This window comes from Mus musculus, chromosome 11 (assembly GCF_000001635.26).
Source record: "Mus musculus strain C57BL/6J chromosome 11, GRCm38.p6 C57BL/6J".
In the NCBI taxonomy this organism is placed as follows: Eukaryota; Metazoa; Chordata; class Mammalia; order Rodentia; family Muridae; genus Mus; species Mus musculus.
In genome coordinates this window covers 53,533,820-53,553,628 of record NC_000077.6, presented here as the reverse complement: position 1 = coordinate 53,553,628, position 19,809 = coordinate 53,533,820, and the positions used below count along the sequence as shown (strand labels likewise).

General features: G+C 51.1%; 1 protein-coding gene and 1 pseudogene across 12 annotated transcripts in view; one reads left to right on the top strand and one right to left on the bottom strand.

Moving 5' to 3' along the window:
• Positions 1-4,023: 4,023 nt before the first annotated feature.
• Positions 4,024-19,809, bottom strand: part of Septin8 (septin 8) — a 30,209-nt gene continuing 14,423 nt past the window's right edge. For 2 of the 12 annotated variants that reach the window (NM_001361968.1, NM_001361969.1), the window contains exons 3-10: positions 19,001-19,196; positions 18,494-18,674; positions 17,520-17,681; positions 16,881-16,977; positions 16,307-16,475; positions 16,010-16,142; positions 15,714-15,904; positions 4,024-5,338 (exon numbers count right to left, since the gene is read on the bottom strand). In NM_001361968.1, coding sequence (NP_001348897.1) covers positions 5,170-5,338; positions 15,714-15,904; positions 16,010-16,142; positions 16,307-16,475; positions 16,881-16,977; positions 17,520-17,681; positions 18,494-18,674; positions 19,001-19,196 — 1,298 coding nt within the window. In that variant the 3' untranslated portion in view covers positions 4,024-5,169. Of the gene's footprint in view, positions 5,339-9,532; positions 12,600-15,713; positions 15,905-16,009; positions 16,143-16,306; positions 16,476-16,880; positions 16,978-17,519; positions 17,682-18,493; positions 18,681-19,000; positions 19,197-19,809 lie in introns of those variants that run through there. The other 10 variants (NM_001347496.1, XM_006532633.4, XM_017314392.2 and 7 more) reach the window with 10 other exon arrangements.
• Positions 5,132-5,431, top strand: Cycl (cyclin-like; annotated as a pseudogene).

Sequence of the window (19,809 nt, the reverse complement as noted above, 5' to 3'; positions counted from 1 at the left end):
TTTCATTCCGTTTCCTTCATGACCCATATTCTCCCAATGCCCAGAGTCCTAGATAGTCATTTTCTGTCTCTGTGCCTATTCTGGACATTTCAGGCAAATGGAACCACATCATAGGTGATTGCTGTCATACCTTTTGTGTTTGCTTGTATGCATATATGAGCACCATGTGAGTGCCCAGTGCTCATGAAGGCCAGAGAGGGAGAGAGAGAAAAAAAAAAACCCAAAGCATTGCCAACCCCAAGGTGAGGGTGTAGTTGAGTTGGGAGAGAGCTCACTCAGCATGAGAGCCTGGCTTCATCCCTAGCACCATCTCCTGGGGATGGCCTTAATCTCAGCACTTGGGAAGTAGAGGAGATTCAGAACATTCGAAATATTACCTGCAAATACTCCTTTCCATCATTATTCAACATCCCAAGGCTGCTGTGGTGGTCTGAATGAGAATGGCTCCCACAGGCTCAGAGATTTGAATGCTTGGTCACCAGGGAGTGCCACTATTAGGAGGAAGTGTGTCACTAGGGGGTGGACTTTGAGGTTTCAAATGCTCAAGCCAGGCCCAGTGTCTCTCTCTCTCTCTTCCTGCTGCTTGTGGATCTGGATGTAGAATTCCCAACTATTTCTCCAGCACCACATCTGTCTGTGTATCTCCATGCTTCCCACCATGATAATGGACTAAAAGTTGAAAACTAAGCCAACCTCGATTAAATGTTGCAGTTGTCTATCATGGTGTCCCTCGATAGCAATAGAACATTGACTTAAAATAGCTACTATGTAAGTGGATAAATGCAAAAAGTATTGAACTACCCTTAGAGGGAAGAGATTATCAATTTTTTTCTTTGAAACAGGGTCATGTATAGCCAGGCTGTCCTCAAGTCCACTATGTAGCTGAAGATGACCTTGAACTTCTGATCCTCCTGCCTCCATATCTCAAGCTGCGATTTCAGGCATGCACTACCACACTGGGTTTGCTTAATGCTGGGAATCAAATCCAGGGTGTTGTGCATTGTGGGTAAGCACTCATTCACAGCTGGGATTATCACCCTTTTAGATAAGCAGAAACCCAGATCCTGATGCCAATGCCCAATAGAAGTGCGAACAGTAGGTCCAGAGCCATCTCAAGACAGAGGAGCGCTTTCTTGACGCTCCTCCAGTTGGTCTCATGTCCTCAGGTCAGTACAATGAGGTAAGATGCAGGATATATGTCCAGGCACTCCAGACATCCCACAAGGACTGGGGGATTCTGTCTGTGGCACAGGCCTGTTTAGGGAAGATGTGTGAAGCTTGGGTTTAGGGAGGAAGAGCAGAAATCTCACCCTCATTAGTGGGTTCGGACTTTCACAGTCCTAGGTGCCTACTGGCACGGCGAGGGCTCAGATGCAACCGCCCAGCAGCGGGGCAAATAAGCTCACAAAGCCCGACCCTTCCTCATACGTACCCCAGCTGTAAGGTCATAACACGCGGCTGTGAAAAGCCAACCTGGATCTAGGCTCCATCATGCTGGTGCCTAGGGTGAGAGAGACTTTTTAAGTCATCTTGGAGTCTTGAGTAGGCTCTGCTCTCCTGGAGGACCTCTGGTGGCCTTTCGAGGAACAGCACACATTCTGAAACTTATATCATGTCTATCATGGCAGAGCTCCAACTGCCCGCGGCCTATGCTGGGTCTCCACTGGCTGCTTCCTAATTCCCCGCCACTAGCCCTCCTGCGCAGAGACATGTGCCTGTGGCTTGGCAACGATCCATCACCTCCTCCGCGGTGCTCAGGCCCTGCGCTGTCCGGTGTGGTTTCCCTCACCTAGCCAGCAGGTGTTTCTGCCTTAGAACAAGCCACCGAGGGCTGCTTAATTACATCCGGGTTTAAAATATGAAAGCCCCTTTGGTTACCTTAATCAGGAGGCCCCTGCCACTGCTGGACCAAAACTACCTCCAAACTTGGTGCTCCCCTCTTCGATTCTTTTCCCAGCAAGTGGAGATGTGCCACACCTTGCAGAAAATCCTCTCCAGGTTCCTAATGCTAAGAATAGCTTCCATTTTTCGGGGGTATGTATACATATATAAACTCTGGTCCTCTGCGTGAGCCATGTGCAGTCTTAACTGCTGCAGCATCCCTCCAGGCGTTCCTTGCTGGCCACATTCAACCTGGCGATCTTCCTTTTCCCTATCTTCCTACAGTTTCAGTAAAGGTAGGGAGGCCTCTGTGGGACAAGTGACTTCAAGTCTCTTCCCAGAAACTTGACTAGATTGTGCCCATGAAGTTGCTACTTAGTGACTCTGAGACCCCTCTCTGAGGGTAGCAGGGGACCCGAGAAGAGCAGAAGCTCTGAATGGGCTCCAAGTTAGCGTGGCCATCCGAGTTTTACTGTTGCTTTCTGTCAGGAGATGGTTTCCCAGTCACCTTCCCAGATCTTTACATTGTCCTCTGACCCCTTCCACTTGGAGGATAGGGACACTACTGTCATCTCTCCAGTGCCTTCCCAAGGCACTGTCCAAGGAAGTCTCCAAGGAAGGAAAATATGGCTTGTGTGTCCAGTTCCAAACCTTCAATACAAATGTTTATTACAATATAATTTGTGGACTGGAGAGATGGCTCAGTGGTTAAGAACACATTCTGTTCTTGCAGAGGACCTGGGTTTCTTTCCTAGAGCCCACATGAAAGCTCACAAAAAAAAAAAAAACAAAAAAAAAAAATCTAACTCCAGTTGGAGAGGATCTGTCGCCCTCCTCTGGCTTCCTGGGGCACCTGCACTCATGTGCACATACCACTACACACACACACACACACACACACACACACACACACCACACACACCACATAATTTTTAAAAATCATTTTTTAAAGATACACTTTGTGCCCTCTAAAATTTCTTTTTGCCAGACCAAACCTCAAGTGAATGACCTTTAAAAGAAGTACCTTTGAAGGCTATAGTAATATCTGTTTCTCTCAAAATGTAGGACTAAATCATGAATGCCCTTGATATTTGGAAGTCAGCAAAGTCTTCTGAAGATAAAGCCGGTTGTGTTGCTTTTGGTTTGGTTTTGGTTTTGACTTTCAGAGACAGAATCTTGTATAGCCAGGCTGGACTCGAATTCACTAGAGAGCCAAAGCTGACCTTGAACCCCTGATCCTCCCGCCTCCCCCTTCCCAGTGTTGGGAACCACCATACCTGAGAGAACATAGTTTCCTCAGAGCTGAACCATCTTCAATAAAGGCTGAAGGAAGTGGGTGGGGCTAAGGATCGGTCGGTAAAGCGCTTGCTGTGGTGTGAGGACCTGAGGTGGATTCCTGGACCCATGTTTTAAAAGAAAGCTGGGTGTGGTGGAATCACTAGGGATTGCTGGCCAGCTAGCTCATTACTTGACAAGTTCCAGGCCAGGAAGAGATGAAAGGCCTGTCTTAAAAAACAAAAGGTGGTCGATACCCAAAGAATGATATCCTCTGGCCTCCACATGCATACACACACATGCACACCACACACATATACACATGCATACATACATAAACACATACACACATACATACACACATACACTCATACACACACACACAATATACAATACACAATACACACATACATATACACACACACACATACCCCAAAGAGAAAATAAGGTCGAGGGAAGATATGGGGATGCAGAGCTGTGAAGGCCATGGGGAGTTTGTCAACTGCACGTCCAGGAAGCTGGAAGGCATCTTTATTCTTTCTCCAAGCAGCCATGCGGGGATTGGGAGGAGTGAACAAACCCACAGCTCTGAGGAAACCTGGGTGAGCCCTTGCAGCTGAACACGCATGACCCAGACCAACCTCTGAAGCACCTTTGTGTCTGAGCTGGCAGGCAGTGGGGTCTTGAGACCTTTTGCAAAGGGGGTCCATGCGATGTACATTACAGCATTCCCACTTCCTAGCGGTTTGCCAAACAAGCAAGGTGTGGCTTGGCTTTTCTTCCAGAAGTCTTTTCAGAGGCAGGCCGCTGGAAGACAATCTACTGTGTGTGGATGCCCCAGTCCCCATGGCTAAGAAAACAAGTTACTGTAACATGATGTCAGGCTTTGGCCTCCTTTATTTATTTATTTATTTTTTTTACAGTCAATTCCACGTGTAAAAGACGTCATAAAGCGTTGTGGCTCTAGCTGTACCCCAAATGAGCTGCTGAGGATGGGGTAGGCTATTCTGGACAGACTCCATTAGGACCTCCACGCGGGAATGTCGCTGGGTTTCTTGATTATAATGAGCATGAGTTTATAGAGTCTCCCTGAGACTCGTCTGTGCCTTTGGAACAGCTGTTTACAACACAGAACAGGCAAGGCACAGGCGTGCAACACGTCCTTGCACATGCACCACGGCGAGGTGACCCATAAAGGCTCACAACATACGGAAGAGTGGAAAAAAAATGTTATCTTTATACCCCACGCCATTCCACCACCAGACTCTCACGTCTAAAGGACACAGAGATCACTTGACAAAGACATTTAAACGGCACTATTATGGTCTGTTTCTCTCTTAGATACACACTGCAAAAATATTTAACTTTCCATTCTATGAATATTGTATATAAATATCTGTCTGCCTTTACTACACTTTACACACATTCACTTAGCTGTCTTTATTCACCTACACACAATCCTTACTGAGGCGTTAGACCGCACTGATCTGGCACTTAAAAAATATCAGGTATCGGTTCATGTTGGTTTTAGTTGGGGGGATGGGGGGGCCATCTTTCAGGATGTGCTTGTTAGTAAGGCAAAATTATGCAAATGAGGAAATGTCATGGCGTTTTGGTCTGTTATAAAGCATGAAGGTTAAATTACTAAGGGCAGTTTCGTTATGGAAAACTGGTGCTGTTGACAAAGTTCCTGGTTTCTTCTCAGGTCAAGCGGTTACAGGTAACTTCCCCACTCCCTTTAATAGCAGATTCTTGAATTTCTCAGAATCCAAACGTGGCTGTCTCTACACTCTAGCCTCAGAGTTCCATGTCACAAATCAGACTGTCTGGGAATGAAAGGGGTTGGACCACACCAGATGCTTCCCTGATGAAAATCGGAAACCGTTTGCACTTTTGGTTGTTGATATGTGAAAACTAGGGGGGAGGGGCCTCGGTCCTAACATTAAAAAACCATGGTCTCCAGTTCCACGCCCTGATGGTCCGGAGCTGGCCCCGTGTGGTGGAACTGTGGCCTCAGAGGAATCCTTCCCTCCACGTCGCGTCCCTGACCAGGCAGCTGCAGCACTGGATGGCAGGCCACCAGCTGCTGCAGTTCAAGGGCTCCACATTTGCTTTAGTCATCATCACCTTAGAGTTGGAGAGGCTCATGCCCGACTGCTGTGCTGCGGCTATATCTGATCTGCTAAAGAAAGCACAGGTAGACATCAGCTCGGCCCTTCTAGCTGACACGTTCTGGGCTGCGGGGGGTACCGTGACCCTTCTTGTTCCTATATGAAGATGCTTGGAGCGTGACGGCTATGGCAAGAGTCTGACTGCAGGCCATGCTTTCTGTACATGGTCACGCTGTGCTCCCTGGGCATGGCAGACCTTGGACTCACGGGAAAGGGTTTTTGGTGGTGGGGAACAAGAATACAAGCAGTCCATTGGCCAATAGGATCGGGAATGGGCAGAGGACTAGGAGAAGTAATGTTGAGGATTACAATGAATTATGTAATAATAAATGAAAGAGTATAGGAGTATGTGGTGACAGACACAGGGTGGGGGATGCCTTGTCGGTAGCCTTCAGGACAGATTAGGATGAAATGGTAGAAAGATGATAATTACTGGGGTTGGAGATTGTAAGAGTTAATGGCATGAAGTGGGGTAGTTGTAACGTGCTCTTAGCCTCCTAACGTCTCCTGTTATCAGGCTGGCTCTTGCCTGCCCATTCCTGTGTCTGAGGTGACTCTGTTTCAAGGTTACTGCTGTGTTGACACTTATCAGTGCTGCGCAATACAGTGGCTGAGTGGCACTTGTGAAGCCACACCTGAGAAGTTTGCGGCTACCTTCCTGCACCATCAACTCCGGTTCCCCTGCCTGCCAGCCTCTCTGCTACCATCTCAAGGCCTGCAGGACCTGTGGGAACCCAACATGTGCTGATACATTCTTTGGCTTTATAAGTCTCATGATGAGACTGGGAGAAGGCTCTACAGCAGTGGTTCTCAACCTTCCTAATGCTGTGACCCTTTAATACAGTTCCTCATGGTGTAGTGACCCTCAACCATAACAGTTTTTATTGCTACTTCTGTAATTCTACTACTATTATGAATCTAATATAAATTAAATATCTGATATGCAGGATATCAAATATGCAATCCCTGTGAAAGGGTCTGTTGGCAGCCCCCCACCCCCACCATAAGTTGAGAACCAATGCTATAGAAGTACCTCTGGAGAAGTTCTTCAGTCCTTAGAAGAAAGTTAGGAGAGATCAGGACCACAGAGGTGAGGTGGGCTGACGCTGTGACCCTGCCTTTCCTCCCTGTCCCCGGAGGCCGGGAAGCCAGGGAGAAGGCTATGGTTTTTACTCTTTCCTTCCTCAACAAGGACTGGTTCTGCCCCCTCAGAGCTGGGTAAGAGTTACAGTGAGCCTCCTCAGCCCGAAGCACAGAGCTGGCCCTCAGGCTTTTGTTGTCGTTGTTGTTGTTTGAGACAGGCTCTCACTACGTTGGGGCTGGCTCAGAACTAGCAGAGATCCAGCTGCCTCCGCATACTCAGTGCTGGGATTAAAGGTGTGAGCCACCACGCCTGCCTCCCTCATAGACCAATTCTTGCTGTTCTACCTGCCAGGCCTGGACAGGTCATTCCAGATTCTTACACTTGTCCCAAACATAGGAGCAAAACTTCTGCCCAGCTACCCTGCTCCCTCTAAAGGATGGCGTCTCTCTGGACCCGAGGGTCCTGGGGTGGTGGAGATTTACACTATCTTTTGAGGTCCGGATCAGAGAGTAGCACATTTCCCCTGTGGACTCTGAAGCCCCACAGTTCCTGCATCCAGAGGACGTCATGCAAAGGCTGCTCCTGGGACATGTAAAGAGGGAATTTGAAGGCCAAGGTGGCTCAGTGCGTTGAGCCCAGCTTGCCCTGACTGTCATGCTGCCAGGAGGAGGAGGCTGGCGGGATGGCGGGGAAGAAGCCAGCTGCCTCTCTGAAGCTCTGTTACTGTCATTCTCAAGGCTGTGGAGCCCAGCTGTCCAAGAGGCCAGCTGGAGCTGTGTTAGTCTCCAAGTTCGGGACTTGAATGACTGGGCCATAAATGTAGAGGTGGTCTGTGAAGCTCTGCCACTGTGAACAGTTCTTTTATGAATGTGCTAAGCCATGGGGGTAGGGCTGGGGGTTGGGTATACTCTGTTGCCAGATGCTCACTGGGGTCGGGAGACAGACAGGCCACATTGTGAAGCCAGGGTACCATTTTATATTTTCTTTGATTTTGCTTATGGGAGATCCCCTCCCCCATTTATTTGTGTGTGTGTGTGTGTGTGTGTGTGTGTGTGTGTGTGTAGGTCACAGTTCTCTCCTTTCACTACATGGGTCTCAGGGATCAAACTCAGGTTGGCAGGCTTAGCAGAAAATTAGGAGAGATCAGGACCACAGAGGTGAGGTGGCCTGAAGCTGTGACCCTGCCTTTCCTCCCTGTCCCTGGAGGCCCGGAAGCCAGGGAGAAGGCTATGTTTTTACTATTTCCTTTACCTAATGAGCCATTTCACCAGCCATCATCATCATCATCATCATCATCATCATCATCATCATTATTATTATTATTATTTATCATTGCAGCCCAGGCTGACTTCAAACCTAAAATCCTCCTGTTTCAGCGTTTGGAGCACTGGGGTAAAGGGCACATGGCATTACACCTGGCTGTTGGAGGTTTCTGTAAAAACGCTTTGAATGCTTGTTGGAGACTTAGTTCCCACTAATGGAAGCCTGTGCATCTCTCACTAGAGTCATATATACCTGGAACCCCATCGCTTGGATCTTGTCAATAACTATGCACCAGATAGGTCCTGGAGAATAAGAGTAGTGAGCTGCCAGCAACCTGGCATTCAGTCATTTCCTAGAGCAAGCGGGCAAGGTAGATTTGCTGTCTGGCATCCTGCTGTTCCATCCAGAGGACAACATATGGGAGTGGACACTGTGTGGATGGGATTACACCAGTGTGGGTACCCTGTGGTACTGAGTGTGGTACTGAGCTACATAGCACATTAGCCTGTGAGCCAGGTGGCTCTAGCTGTAACCTGTCCCCAAGCTGATCTTATTCTCAGGCAGAGGGCAGTCCCAAGAGCCTCATACCAGAGTAAGGACATGGTCTGTTGCTTTGTATGTCTACAAATGAAATAACTTCTTTGCTTTATGTTGTTTTTTCCAAGGTAGGCTTTCTTTATGTAGTCCTGGCTGGTCTGAAACTAGCTCTGTTGATCAGGCTGACCTCATACTCACAGAGATCCCCCTACCTCTGCCTACTGAGTACTGAAATTAAATGTGTGTGCCATTACCGTAACCTGGCTACCAGTGAAAATGATTCTTCTTGGGCATCTAAAACTTCTACTGCCAACATACCACTGTGCATTGTTAGACGACCAAGACTGTATCAGGAGCTGGGGTATCTTCTCCTTGCCTCTTAGTTTTTTTTTTTTTTTTGGTTTTTCGAGACAGGGTTTCTCTGTATAGCCCTGGCTGTCCTGGAACTCACTTTGTAGACCAGGCTGGGCTCAAACTCAGAAATCTGCCTGCCTCTGCCTCCCGAGTGCTGGGATTAAAGGCGTGTACCACCACGCCCGGCACCTCTTAGTTTTTGATGACTAACTCATCTCACTCCAACATACAAATGGGAATGCCTATAGTTTGTTCCTTCCTTCTCCACCTGGAAGGTCCAGGGGCTAGAGAAGGCCTGGGGCCACAGGAAATGGAGATGTGAGACTGCCCACATGATCTTTCCAACCCCAGTCCTGTCTCCCAAACCTCCACCTCTGCAAAACCATCGCAGACCCACACCATCACACCGAATTTTAACAATTCCCACTCTTCCCCAGCGACCCTGCTGGGATGCCAAACTTTAGCTCAGGAATTAGGGACACAGATAACCAACATCCAGATCCCAAGCTCTTCCCATTGCTTCCTGTGTCGCCTTAGGTAATTATGAAAACTCTCTGGAGCTCCCCCTATAATATGGGGGGCAGCAATAGCATCTAGCCATAGGATAGTGAGGCTTATAGATGTTAGAGCACGTCATTACAAGAGCTGAGAACACATAGAGAGCTATCTCAAGCCAAGCTTCCTTAACAAAGCTGTAAACTCCTCGGGGGTAATGTGTACCTTGTCCCAGTCTTGGGCCGTATAACTCAAGAGCCACAGACTGCAGTTTTCCTCCTGTGATTGCTCCAGCCCGCAAGCATTCACAGGTCCCTGCAGCGGGATTCAGTGGGAAACAGAATTCTGGCAGGTCTACCTCCACAAAGGTCACCACGGAAGTAGGCTGCATGCCGCCACGGCTACAGGACATCAATAGGCTCAAGAAACCTGAAGCAGCGAAGCTACTGCCCAAAAATGACACCATGAAAAACTCAAAATAAATGCAAAATTTAATGAAAACAAATGAGTACAAAGTGGATGGAAAAGAACAGAAACAAGTCCATGGATGGAGGCGCAAACAGATTAACAGCTGGAGTGGTTTTAGAAATGCATGGTAACATAACAGAGAAGCAAGCTGGCTATCCTGGGCCTCTTACCCAGTATGAGCCCCAAACAAGGGGAGACCACACAAACACACAGGAACATATGCGGGGTCAGGCTGCACAGTCACAGGGGTCAGAATTCATGCCTCCCACCACAAGGGAGGACACACATCCTGGGCGGCCTGGGATATATCTGCTTGATGGCTGTTGACTTGGTTTTATTTATTTAGTGCTGGGGTGAGAACTTAGTCCCCGATCATGCTAGACACATTCTCTAGCCATGAGTCACATGTCCAGCATATTGTATATATATACATTATATATATATATATAATTTTGACATGGGGTCTTGCTAAGTGGCCTTGAATTTTTGATTCTCCTGCCTCAGCCTCCGAAGTGCCTAAGGAGCTGACAGGATTATCAACAGTATCTTTTTCTCTCTCAAAAGGACAGGTTTAGACCATAACTTACACGGTGATTGTACCACAAAACAGAATGACCAGAGAAAGACATAAGAGTAAATGTCAATGGGACTTTATGGCAGTCCTCCTGAAGCCAACAGATGACGGGAAAAACAGGAGTAGATCCCTCGAGGGGCAAGCTTCATGTTTTTCTTGCACAACAGAGATTAATTTAACCTCAGCTAAATAAAGATAACAAAATTCCACACAGGGGAAGAGCTTGCCACAGCCGATGGGAAGATCTTAAACTCTAGAAATTGCAAGTCAGGTTTCCCCAGGGATGCTGGCCAGCTTTAGGTCAAAGGCGGGCACTGAGTATAACAGCCTTCCAGTACGCCCATGTTTGGTGAGCAGCGGGGGATGGTGGTACAATTTGCTGGCTTCAGAGTTCTCTGCATGGATTGTGAGCCTGCAATCCTGTCTTTTATACAACCAGTGGACCTGCCTGCTAGGTCATCCTGGTCTCTGGAATAATATATTGGCTAGGAGAGGTTGCTCGAAGGTCAGGCTTTGACCTAAGTGAATACATACACAATTTCCCCAAGAGGAGCCACTGGCCTGCAGTTCACCTCTGCCTCAGATACCAAAGTCCAGCATCAGTTCTGCCATGACCAGAGGCGGACTGGCTATGTCGCTCAAGAAGCTTCCGGGGCCCTGAACTTAATTTCATATTCTTAAAACTGTCTTTGTAAATAGTTCAGGTGTCCAGCCTTGAAGCCAGAATCCACCCTGGTCATGGGGGAGTTTTCCTCAGAGCATCAACAGATCTTAGTCTCCTGCTGTGAGGCACCTCTCATGGGTACAGTCGGCCTTTGGGGTGTTGTGCCTTAGAGAACGCCCACCCACCTTCCCCTCCAGGTCATTCTGAATGAACCGCCATATCAGGATGGTCCCGGGAGAAGTGAAGCGGGCTGGGCAGGAAGCAAGGAATGGTGGTGGGGAGGGAGACGGGGGTCTGGATGCAGCACAAATCAGTGTGGCCTCTGAGTCTCGGTGAGGAGCCCAGAGCCCAGGCTGGTGCTGCACCAACACTAAGGACATTCATCTTCACCCCGTTCTCAACCCCGAGGTCTGCACACTACCAGGAACAGAGCAAAATGGCTGACAGCGTCTCGGATAGCCCAAGCTGGCCTCACCTCGACATGGCCACCTTGAGGCTGGCCTCTGGCTTCCTACCTCCCGAGTGCAAGCTCGGTTACTATAGGACTGCACCATCACACCTGGTGGCCACTTTCTTTAAAGTGCGCACCTGGAAGTACAGCACAGCTGGAGGGGACAGTCTCAGTCTCAAGTGGTTCGTCTTTCTTCTCTCTCTCCTTCCCTCTCAAACCGTCCTAACACTCCAGACTTCTTTATTTCCCTGCCCTGTGACTCAGCCAGGGAAGCAGTAACAATGACCTTGACGTGACGGCCCTCTCCCCACCGAGCACACTGAGGGAGCAGGCAGCTGTTTTGGAGTCAAACACTGAACACACATGCACTTGGTCCCTGTCACAGGTAGCACCTCTAGGGCAGAGACAAGGGTCTGGGGCTGCTGTTCCATTTACATTCACAGTAAAAACGCCGGGCGTGGTCTCATCAGGGTCCCCTTCTGTCCATAAAGAAGTCCCAGACACTGGCAGAATAGGCACTTTATTCCCCGCCTCTCCCTATAGATTATAGGGATGCTTTCTATGTAAGAAGGTTTAGAGATCTTTTTAGTTTTTTAAAAAAAAAAATCAGGGAATCTGTGTTACTTATGAAAATAATGGGAGCGATAGATATTATTTGTCTTTATACTGGTGCCAAAAATAAAAATTTAGAACTGTTGAAAAAGTTATTGAAATTAAGCTCTAGGTTAGAAAAATTAAAATAGAGAGGAACCAGGCGAATTCTGTAGCACGGATCTGCCAGACCGCAGGCCACGCCTAGGGCAGGCACCACATGAGTCGCCGGCTTGATGATGAACAATTAGGCCTAGCATCACTGGCTGGGGCCATCACCAGAGCGGGCACATAACTGCTCCATCAAGGAATAGTGACACTGTAAATGGAAGACCAGCCACCGGCTCTGGAAAAAATAAACCTTGTCAGTTTTGGGTTCCAGCAGTCATGGCTTTGACGCATTTGCATAGAGAAGGATAGCTGGCCAGGCCCAGGCAGCCTGAGGCCAGCAGGTGGGGACATGGCAAAGCTGTAAACACTGGAGTCTGTACCGGCTCCCAGTCCGTCCTCACACCATGTTATGGGAGAAGGGTCACAAGGTGTAACTCAAGCGGTTTAACACATGAAAGCCTAAAGTCCGCTCTCGACATGTATGTCTGTGCGTGCTTTAACTGAAAAATAAAAACGAAACAAACAAAACAAAACAGACACATTAAAAGATACGCAGACCAAATCAAACAGAAGCAAAAGACAGCACTGGGCACTGGGAAAGAGCAGTCAGTTTGGCATTTGTGACGAGCAAAGCAGGGAACTCGCTTCAGTTTGTGGCGTCCCGGGCTGAGGGTCAAAATCTGATTGGGAAGTAATTTCGCAAAAATTGATTAAAATTTAAAGAATGGGTACAAACCAACCAAAGCCATTTCACTAAATGGCCATGAAAAGCATCCACTCCCCAAATGCATGCCTGGCCCACCCTATCCCAGTGGGCCAGTGCAGGAGGGAGGGAGTCCTAAACCCCAAACCCCACCTCCTGCTGCATAGGCACAGATGCCTGCGGACCGGTACATGCCACCTACCACACCTACCTGGCCCTGGGGCTTCTCCCAGGGGACACTTATTTGGGCACAGGGGCTGCCAACCTCTACTTTCACAAGATAGCCTGAACCAAGGTGGCAGGAGCAGGGCAACGCCATTTGGGTGTACAGACTCTGTCCTCTGTTCCCCCAAGAAAGAGGGGTATCTCTGAGCTGCCAGCTTAAAGCCCACAATGGTTGCACCTCAGCCCCCACACTCAGCAAACCAAGCGCTCACTGGGCACGGGACCAGCTGAGGGCAACTGTAACATTCTCTGTTAAGGGAAGCTGGGCCTGGAGCCCTTCCTGGGAACAGGTGGGCTGCCAGGCAAGACTACAAAAAGGGGGACCACTTGTCCCAAAGCAGATAGCCATCCCTGGAGACCCCCATGTACATCTAGTGCTGAGTGCTTGGTCTGCCCCAGTGAGAAGCACTCTAAGTTTGAGGCAGGAGAGTTGAGAGAGAGAGAGGAGGGGAAGGGAGGGAGGGGGAAAGGAGAGAGAGAGAGAGAGAGAAGAGGAGAAAAGAGAGAGGGAGAAAGGAGGGAGAGAGAGAAGAAAGAGGGGGAAGGGGGAGCAGAGGAGAGGGGAGGGGAAGGAGAGAGAGAGAAGAAGAGAGAGAGAGAGAGAGGATGCTCATGCCTAGAGGTGAGGCAGGACATGGGAGTGTTCATGCATGAAGATGTATCCCAGGGCCACAGCTAACAAGCCCTGTGTGGCCCTGACCACTAGAGTCCACTGTCCCCAAGAATGAAAGGCCAGGGTTCATGCATTCTTAAACAATACAGGGGAAAACAGGAGCCCAGGAATGAGGGTGAGGATGGGTGGACCTGCTTGCTTAATTTTCAGGTTGTCAAGAAAACAATGAGACCAAAACAGGCCAAGGTCTGGGGAAACTGAGGCAGATGGGAACACCATGGTATGATGTAGCCTGAGTCTCCGAATGAAGGAGACTGGGAGACTGAGAGCCACTGGAGACAGGTACCAGACTCCAGATCAGGACATGGGAAAGTGCTGTGCAGAACGCCAATGTGGCTGCGGATGCAGATCAGCCATAGAGAGCTTAGCTGGCATGTGCGGGGGGCCCTGGGTTCAAGCCCCCCAAAACAAACAATAATAGCTTTTTCTTTCTTCTTCTTCTTCTTCTTCTTTTTTTTTTTAAAGCAAATTAAAAAATAAAAAGGCAGCAGAGGCAAGTTAGGGCAAGCAAAGAAAACGAGAGGGAGCGTGACTGGGGTCCCTCTGTCTGGTGAGCTGATGTACCCGGGAAGAGCCTCCTTCCTCACCATCTGCCGCTCTCTACAAGAACTGCTCCAGTCCCTACAAGATGGGCAGCCCTGCTCCCTGGCACAGCCCCGGAGCTCTGCCAGGAGCCACCATGTTTTGAGCCCTGCACGCCTTCCAAAGTAGCTGTGTAGAGATGACAGTGGCGGGGACAGTGTTATGAGTCACCTCCTGTTGTTATGGGTCACCATCGCCTAGCCTCGGGGACCGAGGAGGACACGTGCCACAGCCACTCAAGCAGAAGCACAGGGTCTGCTGGAATCTGGCAGGAAATGGGGACAGTCCTACACGAGTCCCTCTCCTGGCCTGACCGACTCGGACTCGTAGCTACCGTGCTTGACTTCCCTGCTATTCACTGCCCACGTGACCCAGCCTCCTTCACTACAGCAGCAAAGAGGCCAGATGCTGAGGATGCTATGGGGGAATGAGGAGGAGAGAGAGCAAAGAGAGGGTGAGCACAGGGCTGCGTGGAGAGGAGACAGCTGTGAGACAGATCCGGGGGGAGACACACTGAGACACTAGTGCAAGGTGGAGGGTAAGCGGTGAGCATGAGGCTGGGGGGACAGGGGTGAGAAGTAAGTGTGAGGCTGGGGGTGAGCAGTGAGTGTGAGGCTGAGGGGGGGTGAGCAGTGAGTGTGAGGCTGGGGGGTGAGCAGTGAGTGTGAGGCTGGGGGGGGTGAGAAGTGAGTGTGAGGCTGGGGGTGAGCAGTGAGCGTGAGGCTGGGGGTGAGCGGTGAGTGTGAGGCTGGAGGGGTGAGCAGTGAATGTGAGGCTGGAGGGGGTGAGCAGTGAGTGTGAGGCTGGGGGGGTGAGAAGTGAGTGTGAGGCTGGGGGTGAGTGGTGAGTGTGAGGCTGGGGGGTGAGTAGTGAGTGTGAGGCTGGGGGGGTGAGAAGTGAGTGTGAGGCTGGGGGGGTGAGAAGTGAGTGTGAGGCTGGGGGTGAGCAGTGAGTGTGAGGCTGGGGGTGAGAAGTGAGTGTGAGGCTGGGGGTGAGAAGTGAGTGTGAGGCTGGGGATGAGCAGTGAGTGTGAGGCTGGGGGGGTGAGCAGTGAGTGTGAGGCTGAGGGGGTGAGTAGTGAGTGTGAGGCTGGGGGGGTGAGAAGTGAGTGTGAGGCTGGGGGGGTGAGAAGTGAGTGTGAGACTGGGGGTGAGCAGTGAGCGTGAGGCTGGGGGTGAGCGGTGAGTGTGAGGCTGGGGGGGTGAGAAGTGAGTGTGAGGCTGAGGGGGTGAGAAGTGAGTGTGAGGCTGGGGGTGAGCAGTGAGTGTGAGGCTGGGGGGGGTGAGCAGTGAGTGTGAGGCTGAGGGGGTGAGTAGTGAGTGTGAGGCTGGGGGGGTGAGAAGTGAGTGTGAGGCTGGGGGGGTGAGAAGTGAGTGTGAGGCTGGGGGTGAACAGTGAGCGTGAGGCTGGGGGTGAGCGGTGAGTGTGAGGCTGAGGGGGTGAGAAGTGAGTGTGAGGCTGGGGGGTGAGCAGTGAGTGTGAGACTGGGGGGTGAGCGGTGAGTGTGAGGCTGAGGTGGGGGGAGCTGTGAGCGAGAGGGACAGAGGAGTGGAGAGAAGTCTGTCTAGCCCAGGGGTCAGGAGCCAGCCCAGAGAGGGAGAAACCACTTACTTCTTCTTGTCCTTGTCTTTCCTCAGAGGCTGCTGTGAAGTGGCATGCAAGGCCTGTGACTGCAGGGCCTCCATGGCCGCCTTCCGGCAGTTGAAGGCGTTGGTCTCCTCTTCCAGCTCCCTGCGCTTCTCCTCTACCTTGCGCTTCTCCTCCTGGTGGATTCGCTTCAGGTGCTCAAACTTCTCATGGAGCTGGGGGAAAGGGAGGCGCCTGGGTATAAGCAGGACAGGTCCCCCACTCACCCCAGCCAGCCTGCCTCCCCCACCCCAACAGCCCTGCCCGAGGCTGGCACACACCTCCCGTTCCTTCTCCTTCAGCTCAAGCTCTGTCTCCTTGACTTTGTTGACAAACATCTGTCGCATCTCTTCCTCCTTCCTCTGCAGCTCGCTTAGGAACTCCTTCCTCTTTGCCTCATATGTCTCTTGGAGGCTGTGGAGACCCAAAGGAGAGACCTGAGGTAGAACTGAGGCAGTAGTCAGGTAGACAGACGCTGGGGCAAGAGGACTCAGGGCTCCCACCAGCCTCTGCCTGCAGGCTCCCAGGCCTGAGATAGCAAGTGCTGGTGTGACAAGAGGGGCTGAGGCAACGCAGACCTGAAGGGCTGGCTGTCACCGTCACTGTCCTGGAAGCCCATCTCCTCCAACTTGCAGCGGCGGTAGAGCTCGTAGTGCCGGCTGTGGGTCTGCTCGCGCAGGTCCTCCATGTTCACCCGGATCAGCATCTCCCGCAGCTTCACGAAGTCACAGTGATTCTCATTCTCCACTAGGAGCAAGGGCGGGAGAAGCATGAGACGGGCATGCACGCAGGTGGAGGTGGGGAGGCAACGGGGCAGTGGTCGAGTGGCTCCAAAGCATCAGGAGGCAGGCAGGCGTGCAGGTGGACGTGGGATGGTAAGACGGGGGGCCTTGGTGGTCCCACAGAGCAGAGCAAACATTCAGATGGTGGGGGTACAACAGACAATGGTTGGGAGCCTCGTGGTAGCATGAGGTAGGCGTGGAGACAGAGAGGAACAGCCCAAGAGTGGCCAGGTGCCCTGGGGAGCTCCACAGAGTGAGGTGACCATGCAGATGGGCAGAGGATTAGCAGGACAGTGGTTAGTGGCCTCAGCTTGCAGGTCAAGAGACTGAGCCAAGGCCCCAGTTGGGGATGCGCTTGCCGGACACTCACCCTGCACCACACCCCAAGGGTACTGTCGTGCTCGAACCAGCTTATTCCCCACCTTCACCTCCTCTGTGCTGCCCACCACGGCAAAAGGCAGGTGTGCCTGAAAAGGGGTCCAATTGTGTGTGAGCGCTAGGCTAGAACCAGGGGCAGACGCTCTTACCACCCCTGCACTCTACAGAGGGCCTACCAGCCTTTTGCAAGGCTCTGGGGTCAGAGGCTGACTTCCTGTAGCTTTCAGAGCACTGTTCCATGAGAACAGAGAACTGGGTATGCCTGTCTGTGTGGTGCTCTTCTCAGGAGCAAGAGAACTCTCTGACAGAGACAGTAAGTTGGTTCCTTCCGGATTCCCAACCCCTGGCCACGCAGCTCCTCATTCCTTCATGCAACACATTGCCACCCAGAGTAGGACTCGAGACACTCAGATCTAGGGCACCCTTCGTGCAAACCCAATAAACAAACAAGGCCTCTGATCCTGTGCCCACAGGATCCCTGGGAGGGATGTGACGCCCACCTCTGTGTTGGAGATGCTAAGGATAACATCCTGGCAAGTAGGGTTCCCAGGGGCTGCGTTTCAGATCGGTGTCTCTAAGCCCTCTGGCTCTGGAGCCCCGAGCAAGGCCCTGCCCCCCTCCCCCGACTCACGTTCATGACTGCATTAATCTCGGCGACAGCCTCGTCATCGGTGGGAAACTGGTAGATCTGGACTCCGTTGCTGACCAGCTCACCCATGATCTTGATTTTGAACTTGTGGAGCTCGCTCTTGGAGATGGTGTCAGCCTTGGCAATGATGGGGATTATATTCACCTGTGGAGGTCAGGGGACGGGGCAGCAGGTCGGTTGGTTATTTTAAGTATGGTCACTGACTGTGGACAAGCACTGGGAGCAGGAAGCCAGCTGCTCCAGTGAGCCACAGCCACCTGCGGCCACCGTGCTGGCCGGAACTGTAACAACGTAGTGTTTCTAAAGGCCCTGGCGGTTTGGTCATTCTGGACATACTCAACTTGGACCCAGGATGCTCTGAAGGTCTTAAGTGGCCCAGGGCCTGACAGAAAGAGTAGTGGTGACCAAGCTACCCACCCACTAAGCAGGTAAGGCGACGCAGGAGTAGCAGCTTTGGAAAGGGCTTAAACTCTCCCAAGCCAAGGTTACCCCACTTTTCATGGTGATAATTAACCCTTGAGATGGAAAGGCAGTCACAAGGGCTGAGAGATCACTATGAGGGACACTTGTCCTCCAGGACCCCAACCTCCCTTGACCTCTGATGAGACTGTTCTCTGCCCTGATTCCTGAGTCGTCATTCTCCTCTCCTAGTGAGCTCAGAAGAGAGCCGAGGAGAAGCCATGTCAGAGAGCAAACAAAGAGGCTGAGATGATGGAAGGGGACACTGAGTAGAGGATCAGCAGGAGGAGGAAGTCATTTCACAAGGCACAAGGGACAAGACTCCAAAAGAGAAGGAAAGGCCCAGCCTGGAACAGGGCTCTGAAAAGTTTAATGACAGCCACAGAAAACCAAGACTCCAGAGAGGACCAAGCCGACCACGGCATAGCCTAATGCAGCCACCATACCCCCTTCCAGAGGAAGGTGGCAGAGGTCAGGTGACAAGGAGGGCCATGTACCTTGCTATCTAGTTTCTTCATGGTCACCAGATCCAGGGACTTCAGGGAGTGCCCGGTGGGCGTGATGAAGTAGAGGCAAACATGGATCCTCGTGTCGTGATAGTCAAAGAGGGAACGGCGGATCTTCAACTCCTCCTGCAGATAGTTTTCAAACTGCGCGTCGATGTAGTCAACTATGGGCCTGTAACTACAGACAGCTTTATCACCTGGGAGGCAGACACTGGCCACGGCAGGGCAGCCCAAAGCCCAAGCCGGGATCTTTCCACTCTCTTCCCTGGGAACAGCTTTGCCTATCAGGTAGAGAAGGCTGGTTGACCCCTTCTCCTGTAGCCTCCCAGAAGGAGTCTGCTAATGGCCCAAGACCTCAGCCCTTCCCCAGCAGCCTTCCCAGGTCACCTTAGGGCTATATAATGGGGCAGTGTGACGCATGAAGCGCTTGAGCAGTGTTAGGACGGCGTCAGCCAGCACCGTGGAGACTAGGTGGGGCCCGCCCTTCCCGCCTCTTGCCTGTCATCCTTATTGATCTGATCGCCAAAGCCCACAGCATCCACGATGGTCAGCTTGAGATGAACGTTACTCTCTTGGAGGTCATAGGTCTGAGGCCGCAGGCGCACACACTCTTCATGGTGACTGGCTTCTTCAGTCTCAAAGGTCGTGTTGAAGAGTGTGTTCATTAGCGTGGACTTGCCAATCCCAGTTTCGCCTGGTGTGGGGAACGGCAGGGAGAGAAGTGAATACTAAGACCAGAATGGGGCTGTCTCAAGCTGGCAACTAGGTGAGGTGGATTCTAAGACCTGTAGCTCCTGAATGAGAGAAGGAAGCCTCTATCCCACTCCTCATCGCCCATCCTTGGTGGTCTCTGTCGTAGCTCAGTTGTGGAGTACTTGCCTGACATGTGTAAGGCCCTGGGATTCCATCCCAGCACATGCATGTACACACGTACACACACAAAACCAGGTCTGTGAGATGGCTCAGAGGGTAAAGACACTTGCTGCCAGGCCTGATAACTCACATGATAGGAGGAGAGAAGCAACTGCTCTACTTCTCAACTTGCCCTGTCATGGGCTCCACAAATAAAATGAATAAATGTGTTTAAAAAAAAATAGGAGAAGGAAGGAAGGGAAAGAAAAAATATTCAGAAGGAAGAGTCATCAAGGAAGCCTTTGGTGTAAGACATAACCGTGCAGGGTATGTGACATTCCCCCAGGAGTAGGGAAAAGGCAGCATCAGGCTATGGAGAGTCCACTGTATGCTGGACCCAGTCACAAAACACAGAGCCCGTACTGGGCTTCATCCTTCTTAGGCCAAGGCAGTCA